This window comes from Artemia franciscana, chromosome 1 (genome assembly GCF_032884065.1).
Source record: "Artemia franciscana chromosome 1, ASM3288406v1, whole genome shotgun sequence".
In the NCBI taxonomy this organism is placed as follows: domain Eukaryota; kingdom Metazoa; phylum Arthropoda; class Branchiopoda; order Anostraca; family Artemiidae; genus Artemia; species Artemia franciscana.
Genome location: NC_088863.1, coordinates 63,013,683 through 63,040,894, shown reverse-complemented (window position 1 = coordinate 63,040,894; position 27,212 = coordinate 63,013,683). Strand labels below are relative to the sequence as shown.

The 27,212-nt window shown below is 35.8% G+C and overlaps 2 protein-coding genes across 2 annotated transcripts in view; one reads left to right on the top strand and one right to left on the bottom strand.

The window, feature by feature from the left end:
• Positions 1–3,784, bottom strand: part of LOC136032594 (uncharacterized) — a 43,761-nt gene extending 39,977 nt beyond the window's left edge. The window contains exon 1 of the mRNA XM_065712887.1: positions 3,712–3,784. The gene's annotated coding sequence lies outside the window, so the exon portion shown is untranslated. The remainder of the gene's footprint in view (positions 1–3,711) is intronic.
• LOC136032621 (cilia- and flagella-associated protein 298-like) overlaps positions 1–25,350 on the top strand; it is a 100,668-nt gene extending 75,318 nt beyond the window's left edge. Inside the window, exons 6-7 of the mRNA XM_065712897.1 lie at positions 21,503–21,652; positions 24,849–25,350. Coding sequence (XP_065568969.1) covers positions 21,503–21,604 — 102 coding nt within the window. The 3' untranslated portion in view covers positions 21,605–21,652; positions 24,849–25,350. The remainder of the gene's footprint in view (positions 1–21,502; positions 21,653–24,848) is intronic.
• The last annotated feature ends 1,862 nt before the right edge of the window (positions 25,351–27,212 follow it).

Here is a 27,212-nt window from a genome sequence, read left to right as displayed (position 1 = left end):
GAAATTAAAAGCTATAGTGCCCTTTTTAAGTGACCAAAAAAATGAAGGGCACCTAGGCCCCTCCAACGCTCATTTTTCCCCAAAGTCACAGGATCAAAAATCTGAGATAGCCATTTTATACACCATAGAAGAAAAACCTAATAACTATGTCTTTGGAGACGACTTATTCCACCACAGTCCCCGTGGGAGGGGCTGAAAGTTACAAACTTTGACCAGTGTTTACATATAGTAATGGTTACTGGGAAGTGTACAGACATCTTATGGGGGATTTTCTCGGTTTGGGGGTGGGGTGTTGGGACAAGTTGAAGGGGGGTGTATGCTGGAGGATCTTTCCATAGATAAGTTTGTCATGGGGGTAGAGAATTTCAATCAAGGGGCGTATGATTTTCTAGTATTATTTGAAAAACAATGAAAAAATAAATATGAAAAGTTTTTTTCAATAGAAAACAAGGAGCAGCATTAAAACTTAAAACGAAAATAAATTATTACGCATATGAGGGGTTCACCCTCTCGTAATACCTCGCTCTTTACGCTAAAGTATTTTTATTATTTTCAACTATTTATTCTACGGCCTTTGTGATTTAGGGGTCATTCTTAAGGAATTGGGACAAAAATTTAAGTTTTAGTGTGAAGAGCGAGGTTTTGACGAGGGGGTGAACCCCCTCATATACATAATAAAACATACGAATATAGAAGTTCGTTACGTAAGTTAATTCGTAAGCTACGATTTTTTTTTTTAATAATGAAAACGTTCGTAAAAAATTAAAAGTTATATTTGCCTTTTTAAATAATAAAAAAATGGAGGGCAACTAGGCCTCCTCCGCCGCTCCTTTTTTCTTAAAATCTTCCGATTAAAACTATGAGAAAGCTATTAGGCCCAAAACTAACTTAATATGTAAATTTCTTTTTAATTATTTATGTGCGGAGAAGCCAAAACCAAAGTATGTATTAATTCAAAAACGTTCAGAAATTAAATAAGAAAACAATTTTTTTTTAACTGAAAGTAAGGAGCCACATTTAAAATTAAAACGAACAGAAATTCTTTCTTATATGAAAGGGACTTTTCCTCCTCAACGCCCCGCTCTTTGCGCTAAAGTTTTTTACTGTTTTAAAATGTTGAGTTAAGAAAAAGAAAAATGTGGAGTTAAAAGGACGATGAAATTTGGCAGGCGTATCAGGGACCAGACCACATTAAATTAGAAGCAATCGTCTCCCCGATTCGACCATCTTGGGGGGAGTGGGGGCGGTTAATTCGGAAAATTTTGAAAAAATTGAGGAATTTTTAACTTACGACTGGGTGTTCGGATTTTAATGAAATTTGATAATTAGAAGGATATCGTGTTTCTTAGCTCTTGTTTAAAATCCCGACCAGATCTGGTGACATTGGGGGGAGTTGGAGGGGGAACCTATAATCTTGGAAAACGCTTTGAGTAAATGGATCAGGATGAAACTTGGTGGAAAAACTAAGTACAAGTCCTAGATACGTGATTGGCATAACTGGAACGGATTCACTCTTTGGGGGAGCTGGGGGGTATGTTAATTCCGAAAAATTAAAAAAAATGGGGTATTTTTGAGCTTACGAAGGAGTGATCGGATTTTAATAAAATTCCATATTTAGAAGGACTCCGTAACTCAGATCTCTTATTTTAATTCTCGACCGGATCCAGTGTCATTATGGGGAGTTGGGGGGAACCGGAAATCTTTGGAAAACACTTAGAGTGAAGAGATCAGGGTGAAACTTGGTGGAAAGAATAAGCACAAGTCCAAGATACGTGACTGACGTAACCAGACAGGATCCGCTCTCTTTGGGGAAGTTAGGTGGGGGGTAATTGAGAAAAATTAGAAAATAGTAGGCATTTGTAAATTATGAACGGGTGATCAGATGCTAATGGAAATTGATGTTTCGAGTTGGGGGGAGGGGACTGGAAAACGTGAAAATTGAGGCTTCTTTATCTTACGAATGGGTGATCAGATCTTAATGAAACTTGACATATAGAAAGGTCTTATGTCTCAGATACTCCATTCTAATTTTGAATCGGATCCGGGGACATAGGAGGCTGGAGGGGGAAACAGAAATCTTGGAAACCGGAAATCCTGGAAAGCACTTAGAATGGAGAAATCAGGATGAAACTTGACGGGAAAAATAAGAAGAAGTTCTAGATACGTTATTGAAATAACTGGAACGGATCCGCTCTCTATGGGGGAGTTGGGGGGGGTGTTAATTCTTAGAAATTAGAAAATTTAGGGTTTTTAACTTAAGAACGGGTGACTAGATCTTAATGAGATTTGATATTTAGAAGGAAGTCATGTCTCAGAGCTCTTATTTTAAATACCAACAAGATCTGGTGACATTGAGGGGAGTTGGAGGGGGAAACCAGAAATCTTTGTAAACGCTTAGAGTGGAGAAATCGGGATGAAACTTGGTGGTTAGAATAAGCAGGTGTCGTAGATACCTGATTGACGTAACTGGACTGGACCCGCTCTCTTTGGGGGAGTTAGGGGGTTTCTACTGCTTTGGCGAGTTGGGTGCTTCTGGATGTGCTAGGACAATGGAAATTGGTTGGCAGGTCAGGGACCTGCACAAATTGACTTGATAAAGTTGTTCTCTCTGATCCGACCATCTGGGGAGGATAGAAAGGAGAGTAAAAGTTAGAAAAAAAAGAGGTATTTTTTACTTACGAGTGGGTGATCGGATCTTAGTGAATTTTGATATTTAGAAGGACTTTGTCTCTCAGAGCTCTCATTTTAAATTCCGACCGGCAGTAAGCCTCTGATTTTCCTTTTAAAATTATTGATTCTTATAATACTGCTTGAGCCCATGCCATATGAGCTGTTGGCTCTTGGCTCTTCCGACCTCGTCACAAGTGCCATATGAGCTCTTGTTCATTTAGCTTATCGTGTATTTTTTTTAGCCAAAATTTCCATCACGCTATGGATTTCCTGTTCTGTCGTAATGCAAGTTAATTATAACCGACGATTCCGCTATAGTTTGTTACCCAGGAATTGGAATCCGAGTTTTTAGTTTGTCTTTGCAAAGCTCAATATAAATGTTCGGTTGATGGATGAACTCTTCAAATGCTCCCTTTACGCCGTTGCTACAAGATATCTTAGCTTCAGTCTCATTTTTCTCAAACTGCAGAAACTGTGAATCGAGAACAAGATTTCTTAGCTTCAAGATCTGTGTGAGCTACAAGATTTCTTAGCTTCACTCTCATTTTTCTCAAACTGCAGAAACTGTGAATCGCGAACAAGTTGTTTGTCGTCGCAAAATACCAGATACTTTACGGCTCTTTAGTTTGAAATGACAGTCTTTGGATCCAAAACCTCAATAACACGAACTGGCCCATCAGGAAATCCTAAAAATTTTGCTAGGGCCAGATCATCAATACTGAATTTAACAATAATCTCTAGCATTATCTCTAGCCCTTCAATTCATCCCAGTAATTTACGGATAACTTAATACCGGCGGGTACAATACATTGCTTTCGGGAGGTTCTTTTGCCGCTTCAGCTTGTTCCCAGTACGCTTCTTAACGATATTAAATCAACAATGGGGCTATAGAAAATAATGAAGAGGTATTATAGCACCTTAATTAAATGAACAAGAATATACGATAATAATATAATCTGTTATTTTGTTTCCTGTGAAAAGTCTATAATCACTGAAGGTCATTGTACTAATTGATAAACATTGGACAGAATTATACGTTACTGTAATCTCAAGTCAATTGTTGTTACGAAATAAAAAGTCCTTTCACTTGAAAAATTCCATAAGTCCATAAGATATAAGATTTTAGATGTGCTCACTCCGAACTCTGAATAAGACTGAAAATCATCAGCATAATCTAAGTCTAGGAAAGTTTCTCCTCCCTTTTTGATTCTGTGGTCTCCCATTGCCTTTCCTCTGCTACTTAAGATAAAGTGTATCAAAATGATCCATATAAAGGAGGATAGAACAAAACCCTCCTTAACTCCAGATTAAATACTGGCACTAGTTGATGAATTCAGCCCTTTTTGAGCTTGTGATAGCTGTTTTTTGCTTTTTTTGTGTTTAGTTTTTTAAATAAAATCTTATCTTATCTCAAATACAAAACTAGCTACTAACCTCATTTCCTACCTTACCTGCAGCAATTTTATTCTCGTACATAGCTTTAATGACTCTAACGTATTTGTGTGGCATAGCATAAAAGGGATGGACCTCTGCTAAAGCTCTTCTATCAACAGAAGCGAATGGTTGCTCATAATCTACAAAACTGAGGACCGAAGGTGTTTGACAGCTAAGGCACTTCTCAATTATTAACCTGAGAGGGAACATTTGGTTGATACTTCATCTACCTCTTCTAAAACCTCACTGTTCTTCTCTTAAAACCTTGTCTGCAACATCTCTCAGTCTAAAAAGTATCACATTACTTAGTAATTCGCTACTTACAGAGACCCGACTAATGCCTTGATAATGACGACACTTACTCTGATCACCTTTCTTACGCAGTGGTTTAATTAATATTTTCATAAAATTGTTAGGTACTTCTCCTTTTTCAAAAATCATACTGCAAATTTCAGTAACTTATTTTTAACCTCAGAGCCTCTATATTTAAGGAACTTATTTACCACACTATCAGCACCTGGAACCTTATTATTTTTATGACTCTTGGTATCTAACAAGACCCATAGCGATCGCAAATTCTGTCGGTCCTGGTTTTGCTAGTTTAGGCACTTCCAGGTAAGCTAGGACGATGAAATTTGGCAGGCATATCAGGAACCAGATTCAATTAGAGATTATTGTTTTCTTGATTAGACCATCTGGGGGGAGTGGGGGGCCTGTTAATTCGGAAAAAATAGAAAAAATTAAGTATTTTTACACACCCCCTGAAAGTCATGTAATCTTAACGAAAATTGCCCCACCAGATTCAGCGTATCAGATAACCCTTTTTAAGGAGTTTCAAGCTCCTATTTACAAAAATGCGGAATTTTGTATTTTTTGCCAGAAGGCAGATCACGGATGCGTGTTTATTTGTTTGTTTTTGTTTTTTGTTTTTTTTTCCAGGGGTAATCGTATCGACCCGGTGGTCCTAGAATGTTGTGATAGGGCTAATTCTAACGAAAATGAAAGGTTCTAGTGCCCTTTTTAAGTGACCGAAAAAATTGGAGGGCACCTAGGCCCCCTCCCACGCTAATTATTTTCCCAAAGTCAACGGATCAAAATTCTGAGATAACCATTTTATTCAGTGTATGTCTTTATGACTACTATATGCCTTATGACTATGTCTTTGGGGACGACTTACTCCCCCACAGTCCCCGTGGGTGGGGCTATAAGTTATAAACTTTGACCAGTGCTTACATATAGTAATGGTTATTGGGAAGTGTACAGACGTTTTCAGGGCGATTTTTTAGTTGGGGGGAGGTGTTGAGAAGCGGGGAATATGTTGGGGGAACTTTCCATCGAGGAATTTGTCATGGGGGAAGGAAATTTCCATGAAGGGATTGCAGGATTTTCTAGCATTATTAAAAAAACAATGAAAAAATAAATATGAACAAGTTTTATCAGCTTGAAGTAAGGAGCAGCATTAAAACTTAAAACCAATAGAAATTATTACGCATATGAGGGGTTCACCTCTTCCTAATACCATGCTCTTTACGTTAAAGTATTTTTAGTAATTTCAACTATTTATTCTACGGCTTTTGTGATTCAGGGGGCCATTCTTAATGAATTGGGACAAAATTTAAGCTTTAGTGTAAAGAGCAAGGTACTAAAGAGGGGGTGAACACCCTCATATATCTAATAAAAACATGAGAATACAAAAGTTCGGTACGTAGGCTAATTTATAACTTACATTTATCTTTTACTAATAAAAACGTTCGCAAAAATTAAAAGTTCTAGTTGCCTTTTTAAGTAACCGAAAAATCGGAGGGCAACTAGGCTTACTCTCCCGCTCTTTTTTTTCTTAAAATCATTCGATCAAAACTACGAGAAAGCCATTTAGCAAAAAAAAATGTAAATTTCGTTTTAATTATTCCTCTGCGGAGAGCCAAAATCAAAACATGCATTAATTCAAAAATGTTCAGAAATTAAATAAGAAAAATAAGTTTTCTTTAACTCAAAGTAAGGAGCGACATTGAAACTTAAAACGAACAGAAATTATTTCTTATATGAAAGGGGCTGCTTCCTTATCAACGCACCGCTCTTTACGCTAAAGTTTTAACTGTTTTAAAAAGAAGGGTTGAGAGAAAGAAAGTGTCTACAAGGAGTCATTTTATTGATGTATTAAGTTCCGGGCATACTCTTGTGAGCTTGTTTTTAAATCTAATTTACTCCAAATGATATTGTTTATTAATCTCTAAGAGGGTTGGTAAATTTTTTGTAGTTAATTGTAAAAGAGAAGACGCAAGTGAAAAATCAGTCGAAAATAGGCCTATAACTAAACATAGGCCAAAACAACTTAATAAATATTGTTTACCGTTTTGAATTAACAGATTGCTAGCGTTTGAAATTTTACATTTGACATTTGAACTTAATCAATTAGTTTTGGTTATTTATTCTCACGATGCAACGTGGGAGCACTCACAAAAGTATGGTTTTGCTCTAGCAATTTCGTAATATGAAATGACCAAAAAAGAAATTTAAATAAATCATTTTTAGGTACGAATAAACTTAAAGTTGGTCCGAGGAATGAACAAAAATGTTTTATTTTATGTCCATAGGAATTCAATAATTGGTTTTCTCAGAAAAGCTAGTAGATTTTAGGTAGAGACAAATTTGTATATACAGGAAAGAAATTAACTTATCATCGTCAGTTTTACAACGGCTCGTTCGTTTTTTTTAGAATGATATAGTGGGAGATTTGCTGTCGTCAATTTTTGGTCTTTAGCTGATCATTAGATACCTAGTTAAGTTTTTGTAATCATCCTGCTGTGAGGGCTTTTTTTAATTTTTCCGTGGAAAAATACAATTAGTAAAAATACAACATTTTTCCACGTTCCGTGGAAAAATACAACAAGTAAAATAATCTTTTAAAAACTTGAGCAGAAATATTTAATTATCAATAAAAGGGTTAAACCAAACAATAGAAACAAATTAATTAATTTTGAACGTTCTTGTAATGATACAAACACTTAAAACCTAAAATGCAAGATACAATTAATGAAAAATAGATGACAAGGGGTACGTCTTTTTGTATGTATTTTTCCTTCTTCTATATCTTATTCTTTCTTTCAAAAGTAAATTCTGCTTCTTACAAAAAAAACCTTTTATGTTGTTTTTGATAGTGCTACTGGTGCTAGACGCCCCCCCCCCCCCAGAAATTTTCTTCCCCGAAAAATATACTCCTGGAAATTTACACGCCCCTGACCCCCCCTCTCTTCCCGTATTCAATTGGATAGAAAACTGAGTGGCTTAACTCGATATGTCGATTTGATATTCTAAGGGGTAACAGAAGAATATCTGCCTTTTCAATGAAATTTCAGATTTTTTTTTTTTTTTTTAATATTCTTCAGATGCTTATAATATTCCAAACATGATTAGCCTATGCCTGACACTGCCTATGCCTAATTATGGGCTTCTTACATAAAAATTTATACAAAGTAGTTTGGTGTCCATCCTCCCTATTTTTTTCTAAAACTCCAAAGTTTTATAGCTTAAGTACTAATGTACTCATTTTTTCCAACAGATAGTTTTTTTATTCCTCAATTTGGGGTGCCAGGCACTTTTAAGTATTGATTTACAACTAAGAACTGGAAACATAATTTTCAGCTCAAGTAATATTTTTTTTAAATAATAACTAACTGGGCGTTGTCCTACACCCCCGTTTCCCTTAGCACACAAAATATACACAATAATAGCATAATTTTAAAATCTTCTCACAATGATTAACCCACTTTTTGTTCAAATTATCATCATTTTATAGAGTACTAGTTGTTGGGGTGGCGCTTCGCGCCACCTCAACACCTAGTTGGTGGGGCGCTTCGCGCCCCCCAAGCCCCCCGTGCGCGTAAGTCGTTACGCGCCATTGTGGTTGTGTCCCTGTGTCCCATCTGTGAATAGAGATAGATATATTTATATATATGTTTTTAACTACGTAAAACATGCGAATATACAACATTCTTCGCTGTCCCATTGTCTGTGCATATAAATAGATTGTCAGGTTTACTGACTCTTGAACATGCAACATATAATTTTCCATGGGAAAAACAATCCGTATTCAGATCTATACCTTATTATTCTAATGATGTGTCCCTGTGTCCCGGTCGTCGTTTATATTCCCTGTGTCTCGGTCGTCATTTGTGTCCCGGTATCACAGTTTGTAATTTCTCTTTGAGTGTCCCGGTCGTCATTTATATTCCCTGTGTCCCGGTCGTCATTTGTGTCCCGGTCTGTAATTTCTATTCGAACAATCCCTGTGTCCCGGTCGTCATTTATATATCCCGCCTGTGCCCCCGGCGTCCCCGTTGTAGTTGTGTCCCTATGTCCCTGTCGTCATTTATATTCACTGTGTCCCGGTCGTGATTCGTGTCCGGGTGTCCCAGTCTGTAATTTCTCTTTGAGGTTCCCGGTCGTCATTTATATTCCCTGTGTCCCGGTCGTCATTTGTGTCCCGGTGTCCCGGTATGTAATTTCATCAGTCGACAAACATGACGTCAGTCGACAAACAACTTCATGACGCATACAGCTCAATCCTTATAATGACGTCAGTCGACAAACATGACGTCAGTCGACACACTAACATGACGTCACTCGACACACACACACACAGACAACTTATTTATATATATATATAAATTTTCGTCCTACTGTAAAAAGGGACGTAAGCGTGGTGTATGTAAAATTGTGATGGCGGCTTCCTTCTTTTTTCTCGTGATTTAATTTAGCTTTTGTTAAGCTCAAGTAGTGTTGCCAATTCATGAAAATGTTGGAGGAGGATATATTTTTTCAAACCTACGGTAAGTAATTTTTTTACGATGAGATTATCACAAAGGGTATTTTTCAATGAAAATATTGAAAAAGATATTTTTAGGTATCCCAATATGCGCTACTAGTTTTTTTGGCACTTGCACATAAAGAAAGATACATTAATCCCTAAAACTCATTCAATTTCTAGTTTTTTTTTTTTTTTTGCTTTCTAGTTTTTTAGTTCTTTTGGCTTTCAAAGTTCTTTTAATTTTTTTTAGTTTTTTGGGCTTTCTAAGTTTTTTAGTTTTTTGGCCTTCTAAGTTCTAGTTTTTTTTTTGGGGGGGGGGGCACTTGCACACAAAGAAAGATTATACAACTATACCCTAAAACTCATTCAATTTTCATCTGAAGGCTTAGTTAGGTGTATAAAATTAAATAGTTAGGCTATTAAAACGTACTCCTTTGGGCACCTTACGTGCGCAATGACCTACCACCCCTCCTTTTTAATAGCTGTTATGCTCTTATACGTCATTCTATAATGAAGCAAATCACTTTAGTGAAACGAAACACTAAAATAAATGTCAGAAATATTTTGTGCACTAAGAAGGGGGGTATCATACTGATTAACCCTTGTGGAAATTACCCATCTTTTTCCACAGAAAAATCTCGCCAGACAATTCCCTCCCCGCTGAGAATTCACCCCGGACAATTCCTCCAGAACATTCTCTCCTTATGTAAAATTGTTCATCCAAATAGAAAGAAATACCAATAAAAAGAATAATGTATATTAATTCAGAGAATTTCTTCCCAGGATATTTCCTACTCACTGAGAATCTTCATCTGTTTGATCACTCATAAGAGCACTAAAACGTTTACTCATTTTTGTTCCAGCGTGCCTTCTCCCGATATTATATGACTCTTAGATCGATACGATCATCCTTGAAAAAAAAAAAAAACATCCGTGATTCTTCTTTGGGCAAGAATACAATTTTCCAAACTCTTGTAGATGAGAGCTTGAAACCTTTACAATAGGTTTCTCTGATCGTTTTGTAGGTAGGAAAGGGAGCAGATGCCACAAAGGGTGCATTTTAATGCCAAAACATCTTAACTCTTATTGAATATTCAGATAAATACAGAATTAGTTCTAAAGAAGGAGGTAGAGATGGAAAATTATATATAATCCTCTTCCATTTCTGGGAATATTTCTTGTCTGCGCCGTTATTATGAAAGCAAACAGTAACATTGAATCACAAAACTAGCACCATAACTGGATTGGTAACTTAGTCCGAGCACAAGACTTTCCGTATATCCTACATCTTTCGGCTTTTTAAATTAGAGGGCAAAAGCTTCATTGTTTTTACTCCTAGGGTTTGTAACAAAATTCCCTTTTTGGGTAAAATTGGCATATAACACTTGGTAATAGCATTCTCAAACTACAATTCTCGAACAGCTTAGAGTCACACTTCGAAGAATAGCCACAGAATAGACGCGAAATAGTCACATCTCGTTGGCTATAAGTACCGACATTCGTTAAAAGTGAAGACTGATGATTACAATCAGTCTTCTATGGAGTATCATACTTAATAGATAAATCTATGAAGTACATTTCTTAATATAAGACCTTAAATGATATTGGAGATTCATTATAACAGGGGAAAATGCAAAGAAAGAATGAAAATGTGCCCAAATATACATTATTAGTTTTTCCGCGGAAAAGTGTTGTTTTTTTGTGTCAGTGGCCACCAACATATTAAATATATAAAGATATCAGCTGGATAAGGGAAAAAATAAGTCAAGGGCTTTCAAACATTTCTTATCAGTTATCAAAATACATTTGCTTTATTTACTGAGGTGACTTGGTATTTACTTTCTCTTGGGAGAAAAAAAATCCCTCAGCTTCGCTACTTTCCATCTAGAATCGATATGTCTCTGAGACCACTTGGAAAACAAGTATTTGAATGTGAACCGGTAGGGAATAGTAGGGAAATAATCTGTTGAAGGAAATTATACTTTTCAGCCGTTATAAGATTATTCGAGTGTCCAGAATGCATCACTTGAGACTTACTATTTCTTTAATGAACTAGGATGGGATGGGGGGTCACGGTGAAATTTTAAGACCTTTTTTCGAATGATAATAAGAAATGAACAGTTAAAGGACAACTTTTGGTTGAAAAAGAAAGGAGATGAAAGATGCAAGTTAGGAATCACAGTAATTTTTTCTGTTATAATTGACTTTTTTTTCTAATTTTATTTGTGTCCGCTAATGTCCAAGATGTTCTAAACTCTGAATTTTTGACAGGAACATATTGTATACATTTTCCATTTTGTAATGACAGAAGAGATAAACAATCTGAGGTTAACCTAAAATTTAAATAAAGATACTAAGTGGAAGTTATTTAAAAAGATATTTACCTCTAAATGTCCTTTTGAAACTAATTATTGACTATTTGTGGAAGACACTAAATCAGCCAAACCTCTTTTAAATGTGAACTGGGATGATTGTAGCTAAGTTTGCTTTGTTTCAAGGGTATTTTATTTAACTTTTGGTTTTTCTTACATTTTCTTAGATTTTAGTCCTTGACGAATAACAGGAATCAAACTTTCAGTACAACTAAGGCTGATTCTCGGCATCCGGGTTGGATCGCTTTGAATCTGAATTTTCTACAATAGGTTGCTTATGTTGATGATATTGGCTAATTTTCGTATAAAAAGAAATATTATACTAATGTACATAACCTGATCCCTGCCTCCAGGAGCGTACACCCATCGTTTTCTTTGGAGGGGGCAAGAGGGGCTCCACATCCATGAAGTCAAGGGTCATGGGATACCCTTAAGGGGAAAGGGATGTCGGAGCAATTGTGAAAAACACAAGCCTAAATATGACTTTAAGATGTCTGAAAACTTGTTATGGAAAATTATTTTATAATGGATGCTGAACACCCAATGAAATACAAAATTAAGATGGCGTGTGCCTGTCGAAGTCTTCACTAACACATTTTTCTTGAAGAGGTAGTGATGAAAAGTTACTGTTTAGCAAAGAAGTTACTCGGTTAATTTCAAAATTATTATACAATGTATGAATAAATAATGCACACGCATCAAACGAGCAATAGTTTCAAAGTTACTTAATAGATTATCCTTTTTTTCGATTTATTGGGGGCAACTCCCCCTCCCCCTTTCTTCTCCGAATGACGCCACTGAGTAATTCCGTGTATAAAATGTTTTCTTCAAACTTCACATGATCTCGTTAGAATTTAATTTAGGCCACATTAAGATGTTTTTGAGGGTTTTCAATGAAAATTCCTCGTTTCTTTGAACCAAGATTATGCACCGCCGGTCAACAAGCGCATATTTGAATAATATTCTCTCTTCAAATTTCATGTAATTTTGTTGGAAGTAAATGTAAGCCACATTAAGATTTTTGAGGGTTTTTAATGAAAATACCTCCTTTCTTAGGATTAGTTAGATGCATGGTTTTGTCGGATTCTGTCAATTTTATTTGGATTACAACACTAAAAAACTTGCGAAATATTTGCAGTTTATTCGTATAATTTTAGGTGTATCAAAAAAACTCTAAGAAATAGAGATTATTAATGTGTTTCATTTTCTACCTCTTACGAATAAATTTGGATAGTGGAGTAATTTAAGTTTCAATGATTTCAAAATAGTATATCCTTTATTCTGTTTTGATGTTTCAAAGCATGAGTCGAATATTTATCGAAGTGCTGACACTGAAATTAAACTGCTTATATAGAAAAAAATTATTATTAGATCAACTACCTACTAATCCATAATGCCATATAATATTTACTACTTTATATTTTCGGAAAGAAAGCAATCATGGAATTGATTCAGAGCAAATTATACGTTAATATAAAATTATTTTCGATTTGAAATTTTGATCAATAGAATTAACAATTAATAAATGGAGAAACCTTTAAGCGAAATGAAAATGGAAAATAAATATAATCGAACTATTAGGAAAGAAGATTTAGCAATTGGAATGGAATACACGATTAAAGAAAAGAAATGTGTTACAACTTAAAATGGAAATAAACTCGTTATTACTATTGGTTCTCAAGGTGAAATTGTGATTTATTTGCACTTGAGCGTTTTGATTCCAAAGCAGCTGATCTTGAAAAGAAAAAAAAAAATTAGAAAAAGGTATGAATTTAAAGGCTATTGAAAGAAAAAATAAAGATACAACAATTGTTTAGATATTTCTAACTATCCACTAAATACTAAATTACTACATTCTATCGGTAGTTTAGGAAAATGGAATATAATTAAACCTTTATTTCACAATACCTGTTACGATCTTAAGGTTCAGGATGGGAAATTATAAAAATGTCGGAAATTTTTATTTACAATGGTGTTTTTTCGGTTGAAATTGGGGTGAATTGATGGGTGATCTAGTTAGGATTTAGAACCCGATTCATATTGAAAAGTATAAAAATAAGACCAAATTTGATTTCCAACGACCTGTTTCCATTTTGAACGTGGAGATGGAAAATTGTAAAAATGCTGGAAATTCTCGTTTAAAATAGTGCAAAATCGATTGAAAAGAGGGTAAATCTAATTGATTTGATGTGTGGTCCAGAATTGGCAATTACTATACTACTACTTCCGGGACTGAAGAAAACGGAGCTGGGTTTGGAGTAGGGATCGGAGGGGCATAATGGGATTTGGAATTTCTTGAACCGGGGTGGGAGCCAGCAGAATTGGAGGTGGGACCGTTGTAACCGGGGGTCAGAAGCGGGGAAGTGGAATTGGTTATCACCCTATTAAAAATATCTAGAATTTTTTAGATATTATATTGGGGTGCCAGAGGGCTCTAAAGGCCCTGAAATGGTGAAAAGGGTGAAAGGCAAAAGGGCCATGAAAATGGTGAAGGGTGATAGGGCCATTAAAAGGGCCATGTCACGAAAATGACATGGTGTGTCACGGAGGGTTGGCTAGCAAAAATGACAAACCAATGCATTTAATGCATGATTCTTAACAAAAAAATATCTGGAATATGTCTTAGGAATGACGAGAAATGTCAGAGGGTTAGTAGAACTATAGCACGGTTTTGTGAATTGACATGGTGTATCACGGAGGGGTGGGTCGCAAATTTATGAAGCAGTGGATTTAATGCATGATTTTCAACATGAAAATATTTTAGGAAAGAAAATGTCTTAGGAGTGATTAGAACGGGCTAGAGGGTGCCAGAGGGTCAGTAATAGTGTTGCAGAGGGGTATGAATTGACATGGTTAATAATGGAGGGTTTGGTTGCGACAACGTGAACCGATGGATTTAATGCATGATTTTTCACAAAGAAATCATGCGGATAATGTCTTAGGAATTATGAGGTGATGGTAGAGGGTGTCATAGGGGCAGTTATAATGTGGCACAGGTTAGGAATTGAGAGAAAATAATATCAAGAAAAATAAAAAAACTATCTATCGGTGTTTTTAGACGTCAGAAAACGCTTAATTGATGATGACGGGTGCCGACGGATTCCGTGAGGAGCAGCAGCATAATATCATGGCGGTGTTATTTTTTTGGCTTGGGGGGTGCATCATCAAGGGATTTACTTACGAAAAATATGAACCAATGGAGTTAAAGTATAAATTTTATTTAAAAAATGCTCTAGAAATGATGATGGAGTTCTAGAGGGTGCTGTGTGTCAGCCATTGACGTCAGTGGTTGGGAATTGGCCTGGAACATCGCAAGCTAACAATGAAATGGCAGGCTTCCGCTGTTAAAATAAAAACAATGGTGTTTTTAGTTTATAAATTCATTTTTTGAGAGAAAAGGTTGAAAACCTTATGTGTGATAATGTGCCCCCCCCCCTTGAGGGGGTCACTGGGGCTGGTACGTAGTGCCACGCTACCCTCAATTGCTAGGAGTTAGCAGAAAAAACGCAAATGGGGATTTTTTCATGAAGCTTAAGCGATCGGCACTAGTGTAAGCGAATAGTGCGGTAATATATGGTAGAGGATGTCGTGCGGCAGCCATTCAGTGTCACAGGCTAAGAAGTACAACGGAACATCGCAATCTAGCAATGAAGTGGCTAGTTTCCGCTGTTCAAATGAAAACAGGAGTCATTCTTTAGTGTATAAATTTCTTTTTGAGAGAAAAAGGTTGAAAAACCCGTGTGTGTGATAATGTGCCCCCAGAGGGTGTCAGTTGGGGGTGGTACATTGTGCCATGCTGGACTAGATTACTACGAGTCATCAGAAGAAACCTTAATTGGGATGTTTCATTAAGTTTAAAGGATTGATTCTAGTGTAAATAAATATTTTTGCAGTAAAGTGTCTGAAAAATACCATAAGTGTGATAATACCTGCTAGATGGTGCCGTGTGTCATTTATTGAGAGTCACTGGCTGGGAATTGAGAAAAAATAATACCAAGAACAAATGAGCAAAATATAAAATTAAGTCACATTTCCTGCGGCCCCATTTTCTCATGTTTTGAGCAAACTTAGATCATTCTCTAAGAAAAAATTTCTAAGCACTTTCTAAGAATGAGTATTTTCCATGTTTTGAACAAGTTTATATCTCTAAGAGAACATCTCTATAAATTCTCTAAGAAGTACCGGCCATTATTGTAGGATCTTATCTCTAAGACGTGAAGAATCGCTTTGTCTGGGTTTATAATACCCTTCTAAAGTATTACTTGGCAAATAGGTAAAGTTCAAATATAACTAAACTCTAATGATTGTTTTTCCCTTCAGCATCTCAATTATTGCAGTCATAGGAAACACGTAATTTATCCAAGTTGATCATTTTAGTAAGTGGGACAGAGATAGGCCATGGAATAGCCTATTTCATAATATTTGGAAGGCTTTCATAGTTCACCTGGTTAACGCTCTATTCCATTGGATAGAAATGGACTTTCGAATCCTAACGGGGACTAAAACCATTAGAATATAAAGGTTCCCTGCGAAAACCCTATTGAAAAAAATTATATCTAAAAAAGAATGAAAAAACGCATTGAAACAAAAATAAATCCTCAAGAAAACACAACGCCTTGAAAGAAAAAACGTCCTGAAAGTAGAAAAAAACTCCTTGAAAGAAAAAGAAATCTTGAAGAAAAAACTCTCATAAAGTATTATATAAGAACACTGATTTGTTGATCGTCATTGCGTAACACCCCATGTTTGGGCTGTCATTACGTAACATCCCACGTGTTTAATAGCATTACGTAACAGCCACGTGTAAGATTGCGTCAAATCCACGTGCGCACCATCATTGTTTAACATCTCACGTGTTTGCTGCCATTACGTTTCATCTTACGTGCCCTCCCACGTCATTACGTAACAACCACGGTAATCCTAAAGTAAGCAAGCCCTATCCCTCCTGGATTTTTAAACACTCAAAGAAACTGGGTAAAGAAGCCCTTGAAGCTTTTTTAAGAATCTGAAACACCATGACGTAACAACCAAAGAAATCCTGATTTTGGTGGGTTCCTTGAAGATTTTTCCTCATACCCTAGGTCATTAAGTAATTAACACTTGCATCTCTTAGAAAACATTTCCCTATCGTGTATCAAGCAACCATCATGTATCAAGTAGGTGTACTGTACACATGTGCTATAGTATTCCTTCAGACCCTGTGTGCGTAACCACGTCCTTGGGAACTGGTAGCCCTAACAGTTTACCTCCTACGAGACTTCCAGAAGCCATGGAGGTGTCACTACTCATTAAATGTAAATATACCTGTCTATTCTTATTTTCAGTCCGCGACTGCATGACAGTTTGGGTTGAGCTGCTAACTCACATATGGAGCGACCAGAAAGTGCCGAGTGACTGGACGAAAGGAACCATTATAAAGCTCTTCAAAAAAAGGCGTTGCGCTTGTTTGTGACAACTGGAGAGTTTGTGACAACTGGACATTAACATAATGTCGATACCTAGTAAACTTATGTCAATTATTATGCTACAACGTTTACAGCAGAAGCTGGATTAACATCTTCGTAATGAACAACACGGCTTCAGACCTGGAAGATCATGTGCAGACCTAATTTTCATACCGAGAATGCTGGTTGAAGACTCAAAGGAATGGAATAAAAAGCTGTATCCTCTTTTCATTGACCTAGAAAAGGCCTTTGACTCGGTTGACCGAGAAATCTTTTGGAAAATCCTCAAATACTATGGAATACCCCCCAAGATAGTAGAACTGATTATTGCCCTGTACAAAGACTCAGAATGCTGTGTTCGAACAGAAAACGGAGTTACAAGATACTTCAAAATCATGACTGGTGTCAAGCAAGGATTTGTATTATCAACACTTTACAATAGTTATGGGCTACGTACTCATGGATGTTTATGGGCTATGGAGTAAACGTCAGCAGCAAACAACTCGCAGACCTTGACTTTGCAGATGATATAGTACTGCTAGAAGACGCCAAAGATCGATTACAGCTGCTATTTTATGAAATCTGAGAAAAAGCCCGAGAGGTCGGATTGTCGATCAACGTCGACAAATCAAAAAGTATGTCCACATCTGGCTCCCCCATAGCTCTCCAATGCTCCGATAAAACTGTTGAACAGGTCCAAGAAGCTGTTCTTCTTTACCGCGTCTGTATTAGTTCTTTATTTTCATTTTTGAATCGCTCATATGCTCGGTTTTGCATGTCTTCTAACCGCGTGTGTCTTCTCTTTATCTTTTATTTTTGACACGCTGCCACTTTTCTTTTAACTGCTTGTTTTTGTTCTTTTTTTTAATTTTTACGCGATTACAAGTTTGGTGTCTTCTTTCTTCTAACCAAATGTGTCTTTGCTCTTAATTTTCATTTTTGACAAGCTCTAATTGTCGTTTTTGCATATCTTCTAACCGCCCGTGTCTTTGCTCTTCATTTTCATTTTTGACAAGTTTTTGGATTTTGAGTACCTCAGACAATTTAGCAATGACCTTTACTTTAGCTGCCCGTATTGATGTTGTCACAATTGACGGTCCAGGATGTCGATTTTCACATCTTATCAGGCTTGATAGTTCATTTGTTGGTTCGAAAGAATCACCATTTATAGCTACCATTTAAAAACGAATTTTTTCAGACATCTGACCTATCTAGATCTTTTTTTTATGTGATAATATCCCAATATACCAATTTCCCTGAAAAAATACTAAGCTGGTTTTGAGAAAAATGCATACATAAACAAATGCACACAATTATTACTCACTTTTAATATATATATATATATATATATATATATATATATATATATATATATATATATATATATATATATATATATATATATATATATATATATATATATATATATATATACATATATATATATATATATATATATATATATATATATATATATATATATATATATATATATATATATATATATATCATGAAGAGAAATCACCAATGCTACAGCACACACACAAAAAAAAAAAAAAAAAAAAAAAAGAGAGAAGGAGAAAAGGAAGACTGTTTTCCTAAATTAGTGATTAATATAGACCAGCACTTGAATGAGGCCTTAACCCTACTCATCCATACAATCACATAGGTCAAACAGCATAGCCACACACAATCAACCATAAAGAATAATCCATGGACAGGCAGTCATGTCGTCAATAAGTATAAGTCGTCATTTACCAAACAATAGAAAAAATAATAACATAGACAAATAATTCAGAGGCAACACCCAACATAAGGGCTCATCAGGAGAATACACTGGCCTATATAGGGTTTCGCCACTCTATATATATATATATATATATATATATATATATATATATATATATATATATATATATATATCTATATATATAAAAATAAGCTGTCTGTCTGTCTGTGGATCAGGTGACGTCATGTTTCTGTGTTGACTGACGTCATGAAATTAGTTGTTGTCATTTTTGCTTTGACGGTGACGTCATTCAAGATATTTAAGACATTTCTTCACGGAAAAATGTTTAATTGTAAAATGACTGAAGAACCTACAATGACAACAGCCGAGGAAGCTGCTCAAAGATTTTATGCCAAAAAACTTGCTGCTGATAGAGAAAGTAAGAAAAGAAAGCGTTCCGAGGAATCACAAGAACAGCAAGAAAACAGGCTTGCAGCTGATAGAGAAAGTAAGAAAAGAAAGCGTGCCGGGGAATCACAAGAACAGCAAGAAAACAGGCTTGCGGCAAAAGAACGCAAAACCGCGCAGTTAGATGAAAATCCACCTGGACAGCGATAGTCAAAACATATCAAAACTGAAAATGATAGCGATGATGATTGGCTTGGGGATTTTGACTTGGATAAGGTCATCAATGTCGACCAGATTTAAGTTAAAAAAACAAAGGTTCGTCGATATGTACTTCATAGTGACGCTGAAAAATAAAGAAGAAAAAGAAAACTGAAAAAGGAAAAAAGGTAAAAAACTAAAAAAAAAAAACTAAAAAGAAAAAACACTCAAAGAGAAATTACAGACCGGGACACAAATGACGACCGAGACAGAGGAAATATAAGTGACGACCGGGAACCTCAAAGAGAAATTACAGACTGGGACACCCGGACACAAATCACGACCGGGACACAGGGAATATAAATGACGACCGGGACACAGGGACACAACTACAACGGGGACGCCGGGGGCACAGGCGGGATATATAAATGACGACCGGGACACAGGGATTGTTCGAATAGAAATTACAGACCGGGACACCGGGACACAAATGACGACCGGGACACAGGGAATATAAATGACGACCGGGACACTCAAAGAGAAATTACAAACTGGGACACCGGGACACAAATGACGACCGGGACACAGGGAATGTAAATGACGACCGGGACACAGGGACACATCATTAGAATAATGAGGAATAGATCTGAATACGGATTGTTTTTCCCATGGACAATTATATGTTGCATGTTCAAGAGTCAGTAAACCTGACAATCTATTTATATGCACAGACAATGGGACAGCGAAGAATGTTGTATATTAGCATGTTTTACGTAGTTAAAAACATATATTTATATCTATCTCTATTCACAGGTGGGACACAGGGACACAACTACAATGGCGCGTAACTAATATGGCGCGTAACGACTTACGCGCGCGGGGGGGGCTTGGGGGGGGCGCGAAGCGCCCCACCAACTAGGTGTTGGGGTGGCGCGAAGCGCCACCCCAACAGCTAGTATATATATATATATATATAAATTGACGACATGACTGCCTGTCCATGGATTATTCTTTATGGTTGATTGTGTATGGCTATGCTGTTTGACCTATGTGATTGTATGGATGAGTAGGGTTAAGGCCTCATTCAAGTGCTGGTCTATATTAATCACTAATTTCGGAAAACACTTAACCTACTTTACTGTAATTTTTCTGATCGTTACCATAGACTATCAATTGTACGATAGGGACTGTTTCCGTACGAGTTCACCATTTTCAGTAGCATGGTATGGATCTTCTACTCTTATTTTTCCCTCTTGGATTGTTTGTTTTGTGATGTACTTGTTGTTACCTTTCCGTAATTTTTTTTTAACTTCATCGAATTTCGGTCTCCATAATTTGGATAATATTTTGACCTTGCTGTTTTTGTGATGGTTTGGCCAAAATACTTTTTTTTTTCTTTTTTTTTTTTTGGCCTGTGGTAATCGCATTAGAGTAAAAAATAATTTTAATGCCGTGTGTTTGTTGTAGTTTCCGTTATATAATTAGGTCAATCCAAATAGGGGGGGGGGGCAATTGGTGATAATGGTGCCTCTGTAGGTTGGTCCCTCGAGTCCTTTAGGCTAAATATCTTCCCGGAGCAGTCATAACAGCTAAGTATGTAGAGTAATAAAATATTTGATACTGTATAAAGTGTCATCCATAGAGCATGGATTTGTTTGTGCATTTCGGATACTTCACAGATCATTCAAATTGTGTTACCATTTTTTATTAAATTTCTCGGAGTGGGCGTAGCCAATTTATACAACCTTTGCCAATTTGGTTAATACGAATACTACTCCCTTAAGCTCATAATCTTTTAGATGGTGGTATAGCATTTGCAATAACATATAATGGGTATACGCCCCCATTTTATTGGAGAGCACATTACGCGTTTTTATTTTAGCTAAAACTTTTCTGAATGAGATTGGTCCATCCCAGTGTACTTCACCACTCTAGGCCTTTTCTCTAGTTTTAGAATCTAATTGAATAGTGGATATGTCAAAACATGCATCTGCTCGCCAAAAAAAGAAAGATCGGCTGACTAAACCAAACGGTTGAATGGCTACTGAGGAATAAAAAGTAAAATAAACAAAAAAGCAACAGTAATAATAATAATAAAATAGTGACAAAAACACATATATACTGCACATGGGCAACAAACTCTTTACCCTGTCCTCGTTGTCATGTCATACCCAACCAATGCATTAAATAGAACATTTGTTACATTTAATCTCCTCAAAGAATAAAAAATGTTGTCATTGATTTCTTTTTATATATCACTGCTACTTCCTTTCTGGGCGTGTCCCTCATTCTCAGCCTGCTGTGGGTTTTTTAGTAAGTTGTAAGAATTTACGGTCTATTATGTTTGACTTTCGAGTACCGCTTTGTTTCTGTTCGACTTCAAAGGTTCTTTTAATATTTTTCTTAACATCCATAATATATTATTTATTTTACTTTTTAGAGACTCGAAACTAGTGACTCCAGGAGTAACCCCCAATGGGGAGATCCTCAAAGCCTCAGACGTGCCATGCAAGGAATCTCCGACATCACATGGCACAGTTAGTCCTTTATCCAGCATATTCTCAGAAGAAGAAGAAACTCAGTCTGTTCGGTAGTTAGTTAACTCTTTTGCAGATTCCTTTTTCAATAAGTCTTATAGTTTATCATTGATTTATCTGAATTACTGTCTTACTTGAAATTTGTAACGAGGCACAGGTTGTTCTGCTCCACTTGCCCCAAAGAGTGTGCTGGATTATATTCTGCCACAACATTCGATCTTCTATTGTTGGACAAATGATTTGAGGCCATAATTTTTTTCATATATGAAAAAAAAATACCGAGAGGGCCAGAGTCGTTTTAATCGTAGCATGACGTGATCTAAGATAACATAAAATCAAATAAACTGCGAAAAATAGAGTAACACATGCCCTGGAGGGTTTAATTTACACTTTCGTTCAAAACAAAAGAAAAAAAGATGATTTAAAAAAAAAAAAACAAATGTGAGTTGTCACCGGATCGAAAAGAATAAATTAAAAACTTCAAAAACCAGGTAGAAAGGATAAGTAGAGCCAGTCATGTTAAAAAGGAAAATAAATTCAATATAAAGAAACGATAAATCCGGGAGAAAACAAAAATGAAGAATCCGTGATGACAGGTCGTTTTTTTCTGTTATTTTGTGGACAAGTTTTTTTTTGTAATTTTATATTGCTCCTAGGTACTTGTATGGTCCTTCGACACTTAGCTATTCTATCTGGATCTCTGCCTATTCCTGTCAATCGTATTGAATGAGTGTTAGTCTTTGTATTTAGTGACCAGGTTTGTCAACCATATAGCAGAATGTGTTAATTGTAAGCCACATAGACGTGTCTTCAGGTCCATTCCTCCTTCAAATAATTATGGTTTTCTTATTTTGATGTTATTCTTAGGCATGCGCAGCAGGTGGGCCTAGGGGCTTGAGCAATTTTTTTAATTGTTCACTATCCTATAAAAAACTCTTGGTGCACGTGCCTGCGTTGTGTATTTTGCTTTGTTTGCAAATGAGTTTGTTCTTGTGCAGTCTCGTGTGTAGCTTTCAATAACCTCTCTTGCAAACCTTTATATCGTGTTCCAACTAAAAAGCATGAAACAATGTCACAAAACTCAGCTAGTGTAGCAGGCTAGTGTGCACAAAGAGAATAATAGTGGCAAACTGCGACGGTTTAAAATGTATGTATTTTAAATTCTTTTGTATCCATTTGTTCATATTTGAAACAATATTTTCCGTCTGAACTTTGCTGCGAGCAGCTATACTAATTCATTGTCTTTAGGGTAACTCTCATTAGACAATTAAATCCCATAAATTTTTGCTTTGTTTATGGACATTTTTAGTAAAAATTTTAATAAACATACGAAAAAAAAACACATTTGCTTGTATCAAATGTACAATTACAAAGCATGAGTGGCAGTGCCGCTAGATTAACTTTCCGTAATAGAGAACATACCCAAAAAACAATCATGTTATAAAATAAAAACACTCAGAATTGAGCAAATCAAAATAAAAGGCGAAGAAGAATAGTATGGGTTGAGGGAGGTCACAGGACAGTAAACTACCTCGCTTGTGTAGCTGGTTGAAATATTTTGGGCTAAACCTAGAATATGGTTGTTGTGGCGTGACTGTTTTCCTCTTATTGCACTAATATTTCAGGTGTAATATAAAAGACCCAACCCTTTAATTTTGTTAATTCTGAAAAATTAGGAAAAATGAGGTCTTTTTAACTTACGAACGGGTGATCGGATCTCAATGAAATTTGATGTTTAGAAGGATATCGTGTCTCAAAGCTCTTATTTTAAATCTCGACCGGATCTGGTGACATTGGGGGGAGTTTGGGGGGGCCTAAAATCATGGAAAACGCTTAGATTGGAGGGATCGGGATGAAACTTGGTGGGAAAAATAAGCAGAAGTCTTAGATACGTGATTTACATAATTGGAACGGATCCGCTCTATGGGGAGGGGGGGGGGTAATTTTGAAAGATTAGAAAAAATGACGTATTTTTAACTTACGAAGGAGTGATCGAATCTTCATAAAACTTCATATTTAGAAGGACCTCGTAACTCAGATCTCTTATTTTAAATATCAACCGGATCCAGCGTCATTGGGGGGGGGGGGTCTTAGAAAATACCTAAAGCTGAGAGATCAGGATGAAACTGGATGGAAAGAATAAAAACCTGTCTAAGATACGTGATTGACATAACCGGACCGGATCTGCTCTCTTTGGTGGAGTTGGGGGTGGGTAATTTGGAAAAATGAGGTATTTGTAACTTACAAAAGGGTGACCAGATCTTAATGAAATTTGATATTTAGAAGGATCTTGTGCTTTAAAGCTCTAATTTTAAATTCCGACCAGATCCTGTGACATTGGGGGGAGTTGGAAGGGGAAACCGGAATTCTTGGAAAACGTGAAAATTGGGGTATTTTTTTCTTACGAATAGGTGATCGGATCTGAATGAAATTTGATATTTAGAAGGAATTCATGTATTAGAGCTCTTATTTCGAATTCCGACCAGATCTTTTGACATTGGGGGGAGTTGGAGGGGGAAATCTTGGAAAACACTTGGAGTGGAGGAATCGGAATGAAGCTTGGTGGATAGAATAAGCAAATGTCCTTGATACGTGATTGGCATAACCGTACTGGATTCGCTCTTTTTGGGGGAGTTGGGGGGAGGCGTTCAGTGATTTGGCGAGTTTGGTGCTTCTGGACGTGCTAGGACGATGAACATTGGTAGGCGTGTCAAGGGATCTGCACAAATTGACTTGAAAAAAGTTGTTTTCCAAAATTCAATCATCTGGGGGGGCTAAAGGGAGAGGAAAAATTAGAAAAAAATGAGTTATTTATAACATACGATTGAGGGATCAGATAAATAAATAAATAAATTGGGTGATAAGGTATAAATTCTTTCTTTTGTTGGTGTAACTTTTCACTGGTAGAGTGAAATCAATACATGTCAAAAACTAAATAGAAATAATTGAGCCTTATTTCCCTGCCATGGAGCCTTATTTCCCGGCCATGGAGCCTTATGGGGGAGATTGTCTTGAAGTAATATTTTGTTTATGAATTTTATTATTAAATAAAGAACTCAGAACTAATCAGTAAACTGAGTTCTTGTGTCCCAGTTCCATCTATACTTCACTTTGAAATAGCTCTAACTTTTGTAATAGCCAAAAACTATGTTAGTATATTGTAGGCTATCTCATATTGATTGTTTTGATTTTTTCATCGTTTTGATTATTTAATACAAATGTTCAATTATATATTTTTGTCTTTTTTAGGTATTCAGTTGTATAGTGACAATTTAATGCTTGGGATAGCTGCATTTAAATTTAAGGTGAATATTACTCAGCAAGGACATTGTTAGTTCCTCTTTGTGGAAGTACTTAGGCTACACGATATCTGTTGAATGTTGCGAACTTTTGCTAAAAAGTATCATTTCAGTGATTAGTTCAGGCTACAAAAGTGATCATTTCAGGTATCGACTATTTTTCGCCTCTTTTAATCTCAAGTTGAAAGCGTAACTTTACTTTAAACTGAGGTTCCTTTTTTTTTCAAAAAAAAAGTAAATTTCAGACTTGTTTAAATTTTATTATGAGATTTCTTTTATCATTTCTATTTAGTGAAAATGGTTTTAAGTTTTTTCTACAATAAAAAAAAAATAATGAAAATTTCAGATGTGATTTTGAAAACTATTGTTTTCTTGCTTTGTGCTTAGTTTTGTCAATAGCTGTTAAATTGAAAATTGTATTTGCAAGCAATAAAAACATCTTTGCAAGCGAATATCCTCGTTTTTGTCTTTGGACCTGATAACCTTGTCTTTGGACCTGATCTTAGGTATGCAAGGGTCCCAGGAATAAATCAAGGAAGACACTTCATGGCCCAGCCATAAAAAAAGGGTTCTCTTTTTTTCAATATGGTTGGATTTTAGACTTCTTTGAACTGTATTATCATGAAAAGAGAAATCACCAATGCAACAGCACAAAAAAAAAGAAAAAAAAAAAAAAAAAAAAGAGAGAGAGACAGAAGGAGAAAAGGAAGACTGTTTTCCTAAATTAGTGATTAATATAGACCAGCACTTGAATGAGGCCTTAACCCTACTCATCCATACAATCACATAGGTCAAACAGCATAGCCACACACAATCAACTGTATTTGCCATACGTAAAACGTTTTTGCCAACAAATTTCTGTGCTATGGCTGCCGAATCTGACCATATAGAGCCTAGAAGTTTCATGTGCAAACCAATGACACCAGAAAAAATAGAATCAATCAAAAGAAAACACTCACTGAAGACTATACCACTTGCATACAATTTTCTTCCACCAAAGAAAAATTGATTAAATAAAAATCTTCAATGAAGAGATACTCATTGAAAAATTCCTTGCTAAAAACTATTTTGTTTGTCTGAAAATCTTTTTTCAGTCAATAAGGACCATAATGAATAGAATCTATCAATAACAAGAGCTAAGAGCTCATATTGCAAATTCTTGACAGGATTTTCCATCACTATATGTTACTTGGTAAATACCAAATGCCATAAAAACTATTCATTGAAGTCTAGTTCTTTTTAGCTTACGAGCACCAGAATGAACAGAATAAATAAATGAAAATTGCTCATTAAATGCTATTTTAATTTGTCTGGAAATTTTAGCCTATTTTATGAATAGAATATAGGATCCATGGGTAATAGTCTGGTGATCACGAGAAAATAATGAAGTTAGACTGAGCCATATTAATCCTTAGTTTATTTAACTTCAGCCATGCTACAATTCTATTAACTGACTCTTTCATGGAAGTCTGGAGTAGCTCCGCTGTCTTAGCTTTGCTAATGGCTGTTTTGTTAGTGGCAAAAAGTGAAACTGTTTCCGGGTTTACCGTTAGTTCATTTATTCTGTAACAAAAATGATTTAGACAATTTGGTAGGTCATTAATCAATATCAAGAATAATATAGGACCAAGAACTGGTCCTTACATTACACCTATTTCAATATCCTTTTTTCCTGAAGAAGAATCCTTTAGGTGGACATACTGATAACGATTAAAAACATTCTTCAAAATTTAAAGAATTTCCGCTCAGAACATATACCTTACAGTTGTTAAGTTCATGATCCACAGTATTGAAATCTTTCATCACCTCTAAAAATACGGCATGTACTTCAAAACCCTTATCTAATACATCATTTATAGTAGCTTTCGAATAAATAATTGCCTGGTCCGTTGGTCTATAGATATCGGTCTATAGTTTCCTGCGTCATTTTGAATACCATCCTTATGAATTGTGGCTACACGGACGACTTTAAAGCAATCTGGGAATTATCCTAGAAGAAAACAGTCATTAATTAATCCACATAAAACTTCAGATATAACATGGAAAATACATTTAAGTATTTTTAAAGTAATGTGATCACAACCAGATGAATTGCTACGCAGTCCATAAATAATTTTTTTTAGTTTCTTCAACTGTTACAAGTCTAAGGCGAAGAGATACATTAATTGGGTACCTCGGTAAGGACTCGAACGACAGGTCGCCACTATCAGGTACAACTGAAATATCTAGATTCAGACCAATATTAGAAAAACAACTCTGAAATTCATTAAATATATCATTTTCGAACTTCAAAGCCTCCACTGCACGATTAATT